Source organism: Dendropsophus ebraccatus, chromosome 1 (genome assembly GCF_027789765.1).
Source record: "Dendropsophus ebraccatus isolate aDenEbr1 chromosome 1, aDenEbr1.pat, whole genome shotgun sequence".
Lineage (NCBI taxonomy): Eukaryota > Metazoa > Chordata > Amphibia > Anura > Hylidae > Dendropsophus > Dendropsophus ebraccatus.
The window spans coordinates 13,612,015-13,627,377 of NC_091454.1; the positions used below are offsets into that span (position 1 = coordinate 13,612,015).

The window sequence follows — 15,363 nt, forward strand, 5'->3', positions numbered from 1 at the left end:
AGTTAACTGGAGAGAAGGGCTCTGGTCAAAATCCTCATCTCTAGGCCAATCTAGAAATGGAAATCTAAGAAATCTACTACAATTAAAAAACAATAGACTACAGAAATTCCCCAGTATAATTAATGTATAAAGTTTTTTGTTTTTGTTTTTTTACTTTTTTCTGTTCTATGCATGGTAAAACGAGGTATTATGCAATTTTTTGGTTAGAAATTTTTAAAAATCCACAATATTACATGAAATATAACGGGCATTGATACATGGACCCGGCAGAATGTAGCACAAATTGTTATGTCACTCGAAGGTATAACATGGAGCTAGTTTGGCTCCTAGAATATTCATTTCCGGAAATTATTTGTTTCATGTCCATTTGGTCTGTAGAATGCTATGATGACAATAAACATAGTCTATATCCGGCTATATTCATGACATTTATATATTCATTTTGGGATTTTATTTACTGAATAAAGTCTTTTTTAAAGGTTTTATTATCAACGTTTGTGAAGAATTCTATTCCGGTCAAAAAAAGTTGCCTATGTTTGTCCCATGGTTCTCTTCCACAAACCTTAGGTCTTCTTTATTATAGGGGATAATCATCTGAGCATTATAATTAAAATTTATGTTTCAAAGGTAGAAAAAAAAAAACCTACATAAAAATTATAGAATGACAAAAACATTTCTAATTCTTTGTGTGGAAATTCTAATTATCAGTTCCCTGGTTCCCTGTAAATCTGAAATATTTATGTATTTTGTTCTTGATGTAATGCGTTTTTAAACATTTTTTGTTTAGTTTAGTTTTTTCTTTAACAAAATTTTTAACAGAATTGTACTGGTTATTGATTTTGTCTAAAAAGAACAGATACAAAAATGCATTTGGTGGCCACCAGAATGGATCTTAAAGAAGCACTCCCACAATTTTCCTTTTTGCCCCTATAATGCATCCTCATCACAACGATTCCTGCAGAGTCATCTCTTTCATCCCAGCTCTGCCATATCCACACATTTCATTACTGCATTGTGGGTCTGCTTCTTTATTGTAACCATCGAAAGTAAAGTCCAAGTATAACATGCTACCCCAGGTTTGAAGGTGTCACATAATAATAAAAGACATCTTAATGGAACCATGAATAGTAAAATTAATATTTCGGTTGAACCTTCAAACCTACATTTATTTTCAGACAATGTTTTTTTAGGAGAGTTTGTCCAAATCTTTTTCGGTTTCATGTAATCTAGATATTTGGTTATATTGTAAGAGAAAGAACTTGGTTTACCAGAGTCATATTTTAAAAATCACGCCTCCTTTCAGTTTGTAGGCCACACCCCTTTTTGAGTTTGCCAATCAAAACCTTTCCAAACCATTTCCTAGAAATAAGCATTTGAATACTGGTGGCTGAAGAGTTTGGATGCAGCCCAAGGAAGTCTGGGAAAACATGGTTAAAGCCTATGGCCTATGATAATTTTTGGAAGCCTCAAAGCTTCCCTTTTTGTTTTTCTATATAGTTTTTTTTTTTTTTTAGACCACCCAAATTGACATTAAAAAGCGGTCTACTCTGGGAGTCTTCGCATAGCGGTGGTGTTTTGGTGTTTCACTGTGCAAATGTTAGGAATAGAAGATCCTCACAGGGGTAGTGCTGGTTAATTTTAAATGCTGTTTTTGAAGTAGAACATATTTGGGTTCATATCAGTGGTTCCACTTAAATGACCTTATCCACATAAATGACGTAAACATCAATCAGTAAATCTGAGCTCTTTTGTACATGTATACAGTCCTTATCTTGGTGATCAATAGTAGACCACACAGCATAGGACATTAGGGTACGGAACTGATTGTATCTGGTTACTGTTATACGAGCCAGATTTGTGTGGGTTAAAAGCCACGCGGTTTGAGGACTTGGCTTCACACAGCCTGTAGGTAACTCCTAACCATATTTCACCTTCAGCGCCCAGACAGTCCATGGTTCTAGATCACTGAACAACCTCATTGTTGTCTGACATCAGAACGTTCAGGTCAGGTGAGGTAGACATGTGACACTGGGATATGTGACAAGTTACACTGTGTAAAGCCATGCACCTCAAAGCACTCTCCTTTTTCCCTTTAATAAACCTTGTACTGAACACAATCACTAAACACACATGCACATACATACACACATGCACATACATACATTCACTACACACAGGCACACACACACTTATTACACACACGTGTACACACACGCTCAGTACATGCACATACATACACTCACTACACAGACACACACTACGCACACGCATATACATACACTCACTAAACTCAGGCACACACACTACGCACACGCATACACACACTACGCACATGCACATACACTCACTACACACAGGCATACACACACTACGCACATGCACAGTACATGCACATACATACATACATACACCCACTACACAGGCACACACACAGTACATGCACATACATAAACTCACTACACACAGGCATACACACACTACACACATGCTCAGTACATGCACATACATACATACACTCACTACACAGGCACAGTACGCACACGCACATACATACACTCACTACACTCAGGCACACACACTACGCACATGCACAGTACATGCACATACATACACCCACTACACACAGGCACACACACAGTACATGCACATACATAAACTCACTACACACAGGCATACACACACTGCGCACATGCACATACACTCACTACACACAGGCATACACACACCACGCACACGCACAGTACATGCACATACTCTCACTACACACAGGCATACACACACTATGCACATGCACAGTACATGCACATACATACACCCACTACACACAGGCACACACAGAGTACATACACTCACTACACACAGGCACACACACACACACACACACACCAAACTATGTGTAGTGGAAGTTAGGTTTGCTGGTTATTACTGGTTAAGATGTTGCAGTGTCTGGTAAATGGCAAAACTAAGAGTAAAACTATCTACTTCCTGTCTATCTATCTATCTATCTATCTATCTATTTATCTATCTATGATCTGTCTACTTCGTTTCCTAGCTATCTCTATCTCTAGCAACTAACATGCTTTGCAATGGAAATGACATTGAGAACTTACAGGTCTAATCTTTAGAATGCAGACTGATCTGTTTCTGAACTATTATGTGTTATTACAAATGTGTTTAACCCCTTAACGACATCGGGCGTAAACTTACGCCCTCGCGCCCTGGTACTTGGCGCATCAGGGCGTAAATTTACGCCCGATGTTTCCCCGATCGCTGCGTGTTCACACACAGCGGTCGGGGAAGATGGCCTGCTATAAATCATAGCAGGCCATCTTAGCTTCACGGCACGGGGGGTGGTTAACACCCCCCGTGCTTACGATCGCCGCTATAGGCTGATCAATTCAGATCAGCCAATAGCGGCGATCGGAACCTTTCCGGGTCATCGGCGACCCGATGACCCGGAAAAAAATGGCGGTCGGTGCTGTCCGAGGACGGCACCGACCGCCATTACTGTAAAAAGTAATGGTGATCGCCGTGCCACCGGCCCGATCGCCGTGAACGGCCGGCCGGTACCGGCCGGCCATTCACGGCGATCGGGCCGGTGGCACGGCGATCAGAGTCCCACAATATAGTAAATACCTGCCCTGGACCCCTCAGCTAGGCAGCCGAGGGGTCCAGAGCAGGTATTTGTACATTACTCACCTGTCCCGGGCTCCTGATCGGCGTCTTCCGGGTTCGCGGCATCCTCGTCTTCGTTCGGGTCTTCGGCTTCTTCTGTGACGTCACGTTCGGCTTCTCTCGGCTATTTTCGGCTCCAGCGTCGGCTCTTTCCGTATTTTGCGCTCTGCTGCCCTCTAGCGGCTGATATGTGTAATACACTTATCAGCAGCTACAGGGATGTTCAGAATTTTTTATTTTTTTTTTTCAAATTTTTTTTTTTCTATTTTCCGCACCCTATCGCCGCTGAGTGTTGATCAGCATCGCACGAAAGTGCGCTGCTAATCAGCAACTCCTCCTTTTTGGCGTAGGGTGTTTTTTTTCTATATTCTACTGCCACGGTCTGCTTATAAGTGCCGCACATAAGTGCGGCATTTATCAGCAACTCCTTTGTTGGCGTAGGTTTTTTTTTTATACTTACTGTAAAAAAACACGTAAAAAACACTACATTACACCACACTACATTGAATAAAGTTTGACACTACACCACTACATACCCCATATACTAATCCCCGTATAAAGATGGCCCCCTGGGTGTTTTCGGCGTCAGAGGGATACGTTATTATTACCTCCGACACCGAAACAGCCAGTGAGGATGAATGGGGGGTCCTTCGTTCCTCCATTCATCCTCATCATCCTCATCCTCCAGTGACGTGTCTGGGGGTAGTGTAGCGTACGCTGCCCCCCAGACACATCTTTTCCGCCAGTACCGTCCCAATAAGAGATGACGGTATGGAGTGAAATTCTACAAACTCTGTGAGCGTACCTTAGGGTACACTTACAGATTTCGGGTACGTGCACACTGCGGAATGGCGAAGGATAACCCTTCGTGCATTCCACAGCTGGCACCCGCCGGCGGACTGATGCAGGCATGTGTCTCCACCCGTGTCATAGAATCCATTCTATGCACGGGCGGATTCCATCGTCCATCCAAAGAATGAACACGTTGGACGGAGAGCGGAATCCGCCCGTGCATAGAATGGAGTCTATGACACGTGTGGAGACGCGCGCCTGCATCAGTCCGCCGGTGGGTGCCAGCTGTGGAATGCACGAAGGGTTATCTGTCGCGATTCCGCAGTGTGCACGTACCCTTAGAGTGTATGTAGGAAGGGACACCCGAATCCAGCCCCCAGATGCCCCCCCATCCTCGGAGTTAGTGGGAAGATCGTCCGGGAACTGATCTTCCCACTGCTGGATAAAGGTCACCACCTGTACAGGGATAACTTTTATACCAGCACCCCCCTCCTCTGGTCTCTCGCTGCCCTGTAGCTTGCGGCACGATCCGAACATATCAGAAGTAGTAATAGCGCCCTAATATTTAGCAGCCATGGAGCGGACCCAGCGCTTCTGGATATGAAGGACCCCGTATCGCACCAGGGCAACATTTTCCAGGTGACGTCCCCCACACTGGAGAAAGGGAGACCCCAGAAGAAGTGCAGAGTGTGGTGTAACAGGGGGATCAGGAAGGACAACATTTTCCAGTGTGACGCCTGTCCTGATCACCCCGGCCTCTGCATACTGGATCGCTCCAAGGCGCACCACACGTCATTGGGGTTCTACATTATCTAAATTCTGTCCCTTATTCCTATTTCAGGGGTCACGTTGATCCAGGGATTATTCTGATCGCCATTATGGAGTCGGGAAGGAATTTTTCCCCTGTGATGAGGCTACTGTCGTCTGCCTTACGAGGGTTTTTTTTTTGCCTTCCTCTGGATCAACACAGGTTGAATTTGATGGACACCTGTCATTTTCAACCTTATAAACTAATAATTGGCCTAATACCCCCAAATAAATTAGAATTGTCCCTTTTCCCCAGCTAAATAGGTATGGCCGCCATTCCCATTAGAGGATGCCATGATGCAATTACAAAGCCTCTGTGCGGCCAGGACAGTAGAAACCCCCCACAAGTGACCCCATTCTGGAAACTACACCCCATAAGGAATCTAAGAAGGGGGGCAGCGGGGATATGGCCCCCTGGTGACGGCCACATTTGGGACGTGAAAATGAAAAAAATTGTATTTTTTATTTTCTCGGCACATGTTCTACGTAAGTGCCCGTCACCAGTGGGGTCCATATGCTCACTGCACCCCTTGTTGGATTCCTTATGGGGTGTAGTTTCCAGAATGGGGTCACTTGTCGGGGGTTTCTACTGTCCTGGCAGCACAGGAGCTTTGTAATTGCGACATGGCCTCCATCCTCCATTCCAGCCTCTAAATGGCGCTCTGTCCCTTTGGTGACTTGCCCTGTGCCCATATGGCACATTATGTCCACATGTGGGGTATTTTCGTACTCAGGGGAAATTACCCTACACGTTTTGTGTTCATTTTCTTTTTTAACCCCTTGTGGAAATGGAAAAAAATCACGGCTAGACCAACATTTAGTGTAATTTTTGTAAAATTTTTACTCTAAATCATTAATCTTGTCATGTTTTTTCATTTTCACAAGGGGTTAAAAGATAAAAAAAACATTTAATGTGTAGAGCAATTTCCCCTGAGTTTGGAAATACCCCACATGTGGACATAAAGCGCCATGCGGGTGCAGGGTAAGCCTCCGAAGGGAAGAAGCGCCATTTGGTTTTTGAAGGCTGGATTTGGATGGAATGGATTTCGAGGGGCCATGTTGCATTCAAAAGGCCCCTGTGTTGCCAAGACAGTTGAAACCCCCCACAAGTGACCCCATTATGGAAACTGCACCCCTCAAGGAATGTAACAAGGGGTGTAGTGAGCATATGGACCCCACTGGTGACGGGCACAAATGTGGAACAATATGGCGTGACAATGAAATATTATATTTTTTACACTATAATGTTGGTTTAGCCTTGAATATATCATTTTCACAAGGGGTTAAAAGAGGAGAAAAAAAACTAAATGTGTAGCGCAATTTCCCCCGAGTCCGTAAATACCCCACATGTGGACATAAAGCGCCATGCGGGTGCAGGGCAAGCCTCCGAAGGGAACGAGCACCATTTCGTTTTTGAAGGCTGGATTTGGATGGAATGGATTTTGAGGGGCCATGTTGCATTCAAAAGGCCTCTGTGTTGCCAAGACAGTTGAAACCCCCCACAAGTGACCCCATTATGGAAACTACACCCCTCAGGGAATGTAACAAGGGGTGTAGTGAGCATATTGACCCCACTGGTGACGGGCACAAATGTGGAACAATGTGGCGTGAAAATGAAATATTACATTTTTTACACTATAATGTTGGTTTAGCCTTGAATTTATCATTTTCACAAGGGGTTAAAAGAGAAAAAAACACACAATATGTGTAGAGCAATTTCCCCCGAGTCCGTAAATACCCCACATGTGGACATAAAGCGCCATGAGGGCGCAGGGCAAGCCTCCGAAGGGAAGGAGCGCCATTTGGATTTTGGAGGTTGGATTTGGCTAGAATGGATGATGAACGCCATGTCACATTTACAGAGCCCTCCTGCTGCCAAAACACTGGAAACCCCCCACAAGTGACCCCATTCTGGAAACTGCACCCCTCAAGGAATCTAACAAGGGGTGCAGTGAGGATATGGACCCCTTGATGACGGGCACATTTGTGCCATGAAAGTGAAAAAATGAAATTTTTCCCTTTCACGTCACATTGTTCCACATTTGTGCCCGTCACCAGTGGGGTCCATATGCTCACTGCACCCCTTGTTAGATTCCTTGAGGGGTGTAGTTTCCAGAATGGAATCACTTGTGGGGGGTTTCCAGTGTTTTGGCAGCACGAGGGCTCTGTAAATGCGACATGGCCCTTGAAATCCTTTTCAGTGAAATTCAGCTTCCAAAAGCCAATTGGCGCTCCTTCCCTTTGGAGGCTCGTCCTGCGCCCCCTTGGCACTCTATCGCCACATGTGGGGTATTTCTGTACTCGGGAGAAACTGCGCTACACATTTTTTGTCTTTTTTTGCCTCTTATCCCTTTAAGAAAATGAAAAATTGAAGGCTAGAACAACGTTTTAGTGTAAAAAATAAATTTTTCTTTTTTCACGCCATATTGTTCGGAAAATCTGTGAAGCACCTGTGGGGTCCAGATGCTCACCGCACCCCTTGTTACATTCCTTGAGGGGTGTAGTTTTCTAAATGGTGTCCCTTTAGGGGTGTTTTTTAGGTTTTGACACCCCAGAGCCTCTGCCAACCTGAAGTGGTACAGTCAAAAATGACCAAATATAACGGAGGCGTTGAAATTCACTAGGCGCTCCCTTATATCTGAGGCTTGTGGTTGCGTCAAATAGCGCAATAGGGCCACATATGGGGTATTTCTATAAACTGCAGAAACGGGGCAATAATTATTGGGGTGCATTTCTCTGGTAATAGGTTTATAATTATGAAAAATATTGGATTACAATAAAATCTCTGCACAGAAAATTAAAATTTTCAAATTCCTTACACACTTGGCTTTTATTTCTGTGACTCCCCTAAAGGGTTTAAACACTTTCTGGATGTGCTTTTGCAGAGTTTGGGGGGTGCAGTTTCTGAAATGGGGTGCTTTGTGGGGCTTTCTAACATACAGGCCCCTCAAATACACTTTAAACCTGAACAGGTCCCTAAAAATATCTGATTTTGAAATTTTACTGAAAATTTGGAAATTTGCTGCTAATGTTTTAAGCTTCCTATCGTCTAAAAAAAATGAAAGATAGTTTAATAAATGCCGCCAACATAAAGTAGACATGTTGCTAATGCTATTTAATATATAATTTATGTGGTATAACCACTTTCTGTATACGCAAAGAAGTTTCAAAGTTGGAAAAATGCATTTTTTCACATTTTTTCACCTTATTTGGGTTTTTTTCATAAAGATTTGTTATGAGTATCGACTCCAATTTACCAGAAATGTAAAGTACAATATGTCACGAGAAAACAATCTCAGAATCAGCCGGATAGGTAAAAGCATCCCGAAGTTATTAATGACTAAAGTGACACTGGTCATATTCATAAAATTTGTCTCTGTCATTAAGGCCATTTCAGGCTCTGTCCTTAAGGGGTTAAGCTATAATGTTCTACAGTGAGTCGGCTTTATGTGACTTACGTGTGTGTTAACCTTGTGCGTTTGTCATTCTTGTCTATTCTTTGTCTATAATCCATTCTATCACTGAAATGCGGCACTCTGTCTCCATCATTGTAAACTGTGCTGCTGCTGCCACTTGCAGGAGAGAAGGAGGTACTGCACTCTGTGAAATGACTACTGCGGCAATCTAGAGTGTATTCTACCTGTGCTTAACTATCTGTATTCCATATCCAGCTGTAACTTACTACACCATTCAGTGGTGCATTGTGAATACAGGCGGTTAAACATGAGTACTGTACGTCCATATATATTTTAATTTAGTCTAGGAGCGAATTGCCCCATCAGTTCTATAGTATAAATTTAAAAAAAAAAAAATCTATGGTCAAAAATGCAATTTTTGTTAGGCTTGATTCACAACGGATGAAAAAACGTTGTGTGAACGCAGCCTTAGTCTAAACAGAGTTTTTGTTTTTCAATTTTGAAAGCATTTTTTTTTCTATTGTAACGACTTTAACTAAATGGTCTTAGTGTCTGTATAATTATTACCTCTATTACTTTGATGGGATTGTTTGAGATTTTATTTGTTTTGAAATGCGCCCCCATTGTACTAGCCTGTGCCTGATATTGCAGCTCCTCCCTATTATCTGGGTTGCAGTACCAGACACAGCCTATAGCCAAGGGTGGCGCTGTTGAAAAAAATTCAAATCTTGGACAACTCATCTAACCCCAAGTTCTGTTAACAACGCTTTCTTTCTTCTCTCTTTTCCTCTTCTATATAACCATGGACCGTGTCATCTCTCTGTATATATGTCTAATTTATCAGTTTCTTGTAGATTGTCAGCAGCCTGCTGCCTCACCGCCACACTGCTCACAACTAACCCGGCGGCTAGACTGCCCGACCGCCAGGTAATATGCAGATAACCCACTTATATATATCTTTTCTTCACTGCATGCAGAGTCCAGCAAACCTTCACAACCTTTATTCCTTTTCTCTGTAGTTCTACTTCCCCTCTTCCTTTCTACCTGGGGTGGAATGTCTATGGGTTTTACTATTTAAAGGGGTGATCCACACTTTCTCTTTGAGGTTGGAACAGTAGTCGAGCATGCGTGGTGCCGCTCCAATCACTCGAGGGGCAACTTACCTTGTGATCGGTGGAGGTTCCAGCAGTCAGACTCCTACCGATCAGTTAGTTATCCCCTATCCTCTAGATAATATTGGAAACCTCTTTAAGACTTGCAAAGGAGAATGTAGTGCACATGTTCAGAGAAGAGGAGGAGGAGCCAAACTCTCGCTATAGGAGAATGTAGTAAGCATGCTCAGAGAAGAGGAGGAGGCAGTGGAAACTCTATTGGAGAGTGTAGTGGTGAGCATGCTCAGAGAAGAGGAGGAGGAGCCAAATTCTCATTATTTGAGAGTGTAGTGAGCATGCTCAGAAAAGAGGAGGAGGCAGTGGCAAACTATTGGGGAGTGTAGTGGTGAGCATGCTCAGAGGAGGAAGAGGAGCCAAATTCTCACTATTGGAGAGTGTAGTGAGCATGCTTAGAGAAGAGGAGGAGGAGACAAACTCTCTCTATAGGAGAGTGTTTAGTAGAGTGTAGTGAGCATGCTTAGAGAAGAGGGCGAGGAGGAGCCAAATTCTCTCTATAGGCAATTTTTTTCAGTGATATCCATAGCTAGGTTATTTTGAGTATGGCCTTGGTTTCTGATCCCAATGACTTATTGATCCAATAACACACCAAACCTGGCCATAGTAACCATACATCTGTTTACATAATTAAAACAGGAGTGTGAAAGGGGGTGCATTGGAGAGTAAGACTTGCATAGGAAAATTTTGTGAGCATGCTCAGAGAAGAGGAGGAGCCAAACTGTCTTTATATCCAGTTGACAATGAAGAAAAAGACAGCGCTCCATGGTATAGATCAGACTAGGCTTCAAAGTTAAAAACAGAATAAATGGAGCTCTCACCTGGGTGTGTTGTGTGAACTGGAGGCACAAGCCACTCCCATGTAATCCAACAAAGGATCGAGACTACAGACAAAACTCCTCCACTCCAGTATACGTATTGGCCAGTCCAGGCATTGGCAGCTTATATGAAATAAAATATTTATTTGACTGACATGACGCGTTTCAAAGCCGAAGTGTCATCAGTGTCATTAACATTTGAAAAAGAAGCAGGAACGGCTTTGAAACGCGTTGTGTCTGTCAAATATTTTATTTCATACAAGCTGCCAATGCCTGGACTGGTGTCCGATACCTATACTGGAGTGGAGGAGTTTTGTTTATAGCCAGTTGTCACTTCTTTTTACCAGGGTCTTGGTTTCCGATCCCAATGACTTATCATAGGTCTAGACTCGAGCATCAGAAATTCAACACATTTAAAAAAAAAAAAAAAAAAAAACAGAAATAAAAGAGAGTGAGTGCAATATGGCGGATCCTATTAAATAAAGTCCACCAAACATGAACATCTGCCCAGTTAAAAGGTCTCCGTAGTAATACGATAATGTTATTTACTTGACAGGGATGCATAAGGTGCAAAAGCTAAAAATACTCCCGGCTTTTTTAAGCTTCTGACTTCATGGACTATATTTACTATCGTGACTTTCCTTAGTAAGTAGCGTTGGCTGAATGAGCGGTTCATTCCCTCACATGGCAAGGAACATTATCAGCTCCTCACTATTCCTGACAGCTGGTGTACACATTGACCCGGCCATAGTAACCATCTGTTTACCTCATTAAAATAAGGGGTCAAAGGGGTTGGGAATCTATTTAAAGATACAGCAGTAGCTCCTGAATTCAGTTTACCAGGCTTTGGTCTATATGGGTCCGGTCACACTACGGATAAACTCCGGTGGGTTCAGGCAGATTCCACCATCTGCCCAAAAAAAGATTGACATCCACCTGACCATAGAATGGAGCCTATGGGTTAGCCAAATGCTCAAGCGGGAGTTCGCATAGAATCTGCCGAAGCTTATCTATGCGGATTCCGTAGTGTGACCAGGCGCAAAGGTGGAATATGTAGAACCCTTTGGGGTCAGTGTGTTCCGTCTTTACGAGCAGATGATCCAATACAATAGGGATATACAGTTTCTTTATAGCAGTGTAGCCTACAGATATATAGTCCACTGTTTCTCCACCATTTCTTTCAGGAATGAGGCTGCAATGCCAAGAATTGGAGAAAATTCTGATCAAAGAATTTTGTCCCGATCCATGCTCGAGCTGGATAACCCAACCACAGCTCGGGCAACAGTGTGATTGTAGATGAAGCTAATTCTATAGGGTTTTGTTTTAATTATTTTGGAGATGAGCAGTTGTTACTCCTCAGAACCTAAGTAGGTCTCACCATGACCCAAACATTTACTCCTTAGATGCCCCAATCAGTGCTTAGTGTGACATCATAAGTGGTTTTACAGAAAAAAAATATATACACTGGTGCCTTCAATTGGCTAAGAAGGACACCCACCTGTTTGATATTGATAGCCTTTTGTATGGATAGTTCATCGGTAGTTTTGAGTGGGTCTGTCAAAATGAACAGGTTCGGCAACATTATCTGAACCCCTACGCTTGCCGCTTGATTCCCGGTGGCTACAGTAGTTGGATGCAGAGCATGCATGCTGCCGCTCCAATCACTCGAGGGGCAGTTGACCTTGTGATCGGTGGAGGTCCCAGCAGTCAGGCTCCTACCAGTCAGTTAGTTATCCACTATTCTCTGGATAATATTCGGAGAGCCTCTTTAAGACTTGCATAGGAGAGTGCAGTGAGCATGCTCAGAGAAGAGGAGGAGCCAAACTGTATAGGGAAGTGTATAGAAGAGTATAGTGAGCACGCTCGGAAAAGAATACGAGGAGGAGCTAAACTGTCTCTATAGCCTATTGTCAGTGCTATTATCCATTGCGAGGTTCTTTTGACTATGGTCTCAGTTTCCGATCCCAGTGATTTATGAACTATTGTATGGATAGCTCATCAGAAGTGTTGAGCGGATCTGTAAAAATGTTCGAGTTTGGCAATGTTATCCAAACCCCAACACTTGACGTTTGGTTCCTAGAAGCTGCAGAAGTTGGATGCTGCCTTAGAGCTGCCAGGAAAACATGGATACAGCCATTGGCCATAGACTGTATCCATGATATCCTGGCAGCCCTAGAGCGGCATATAACTTCTGCAGCCGGGTGGACTCAAACGCCAAATTTTAGGTTCAGCTAGCTTTGCCGAACTCTTACATTTTGACAGATCCGTTCAACACTACTCATCAGTTTTGTAGACATGAGAATCTCTTTAAAGGGGTTATCCCTTTATTTAAGAAGTTTTATATATGGCTGCACTCTTGGTAAACATAATTAACATGTTAAGCTTACCTCTCCGCTCTCCCCCAATGTCCTGATGCGGCCTCTCCCCTGGCAGCTCTGCTACTTCCTTCGGGAGTGACAGCTCACTCAGCCAATCACTAGCCACATTGCTTTCCCACCTCAGCCAATGACTGGGTGAGCGGATTGTCATACCCAAGGTAAAAAATTTTCCGTAGTTTGTAGCAGAGCTGCAGGAGGACACTGGTGAAGGCCGCATCGGGACACCTGGGGAGCACGGAGAGGTAAGCATAACATGTTTATTATGTTTAACAAGAGTGCAGCCGTATATAAAAGCGTTTTATAGGCTGGAGAACCCCTTAAACCTTTCAGGTTCAATGATAATGAGACGACTCTGCTCTTTCTGTCCCAGTTTATACTGCAAAGCTGACAAGTGACTGCTCTACTGCCAGTGGTAAAACTACTATAGCAAGATTTTATTTTATGTGGATAGTTACAAAAATAACAAACTGATTAAAAAAACTAACACCACCTTTAGACTTACCCTATACAGTTATATTTACTGTTAACTGAGTTATTTCGCCCATGATTTAGTAGTTTTGGTTAACAAAGTCCTTTTGTTAGAAATTGTCACTTGTTCTTATGTTGTTCACCTATTTCCTAAAATCATTTTTTTTTTTATCTTTTAGTCCTAATTTAGCACTCCAAGAGGAGAGACCACATTCCAGCCCACAGTGCGCCCCTCTCAGCTGTCTCTCCAAAACACCCCCCGACCCATAGACTTCGAAAGAGATGCTACAGTGGGACAATAGATGACTGATGGCGACCACAAGTTTGGACTTTTACCGTTTCAGTATTCAAAAAAAAGAGAAGCACAGGAGGAACATCTGGAGACCGAAGGACGATTCTTTGGTGACCTCTACCAGGGAAGATGCTGGTGACGTGGAAGTATGCAGATAAAGGACTGCTCCTTAAGATCATCAGAGTCCCAGGATACTAAAGCCAATATATAAAGCCGCGTTAGACATAATTCTTCACTCTTCATAGGTTGATTTTTATTTGTCGTTAAGAGCATGCTATTTATATTTTTTTATATGATTTTGCACCCTTTGCTGTGATCTAAACACTTTAGGAGAGGACTATTCTTCGGGACGTTGTATGGTTAGTCTAATGGACAAAATTTTGGAATTCTTTTAGTGTAAGGTAGTCATAACTATGGGATATTGTACTAGTGTAATGGTGGGGTAGAACACGAGTTCAGCATAAAGCATAGGTTTGTGGTTCTTGGTTGGTTAAAAATGACTAGACTCGCTTAAAGCGGACCTTACCTGGGGCGGATAGCATTTCCCTTACCTTTCAGTAGACATTATTTCACCATGCAGTTGTCTGCTATCACTATTTATATACGTCCAGTGTAAAACAATGGATGGGAGAAGAAGAGGAAGAGGTTAGAGTTGGTTTACGCCAAAAACAGCCAACAAACAAACAAATCCTTCTTCATCGGGCATGTTGAGAAATCATTGGCCGTCAGTCACACATCTTCCCATACAACGGGAACGATCTAGTGATTGTTCGTGCCCCGATCGAAGCCCCGATTACGTGATTACAGTGCTGTGTAATAGGCTCCGTAAAAGAGTTTCGATTGAGTAGAACGGTGCACGTGGCAGGCCTCAGGTGGTGTTTAAGAGAGGAGGAGTAGAGATAAGCAAACCTCGAGCACATTTGGATTCATCCGAACCCGAACTCTCTGCATTTGATCACCTGTGCCTGAAACAGTAGGGTTGCCTGGAAAAAATCCCATAACTCCCTAGGGCTGCATTTAACTTCTAAAGTCATCGGTAATCAAGTGCCGAGACGAACCCCAATGTGCTTGAGGTTGGCTCATCTCTAAGGGGGGGGGGTAACTAGGTTGATACTTTCACTAACTCAGAGTACATAGCAGTACATAACAGAACTCTTACATGACTCCGCCCACATTGAGAAAATTAACATCGTAAGCAGTAGGGGATCGCTTTAGTGTCTCTACTCCAAACATGTACAGATGTATATGAAGCACACCCAATAATAACTATGTTAAAACCCAAAAAATTACCATTGCCTAAAGTTGTTACACCCCTTTCAAGGACAGGTATCACCTTTATATATCGCTATAAGATTGGGTGGTTATGGGTGGGTTTTTTTTTCTTCAAATGTTACTGCAGTTTAAATGAATGTTTTTCAACTTTCAGTACCTCCTTTTGCCACTATGGCAATGACCACCACCTTCCATAGACACCAATGCAACAGCACCACCAGCTCTAACAAAACCTTATTCGTTGACATGCAGTAACGATAGAATGGAGCATCCTCTAGA

The 15,363-nt window shown here is 43.0% G+C and overlaps 1 protein-coding gene across 2 annotated transcripts in view; it reads left to right on the forward strand.

Annotated features, from left to right (window-relative positions):
* The window catches only part of BICD1 (BICD cargo adaptor 1), a 120,327-nt gene extending 104,964 nt beyond the window's left edge, over positions 1-15,363 (forward strand). The window contains exons 8-9 of one of the 2 annotated variants that reach the window (XM_069967764.1): positions 9,535-9,617; positions 13,700-15,363. In XM_069967764.1, coding sequence (XP_069823865.1) covers positions 9,535-9,617; positions 13,700-13,790 — 174 coding nt within the window. In that variant the 3' untranslated portion in view covers positions 13,791-15,363. The remainder of the gene's footprint in view (positions 1-9,534; positions 9,618-13,699) is intronic. The other variant, XM_069967750.1, reaches the window with a different exon arrangement.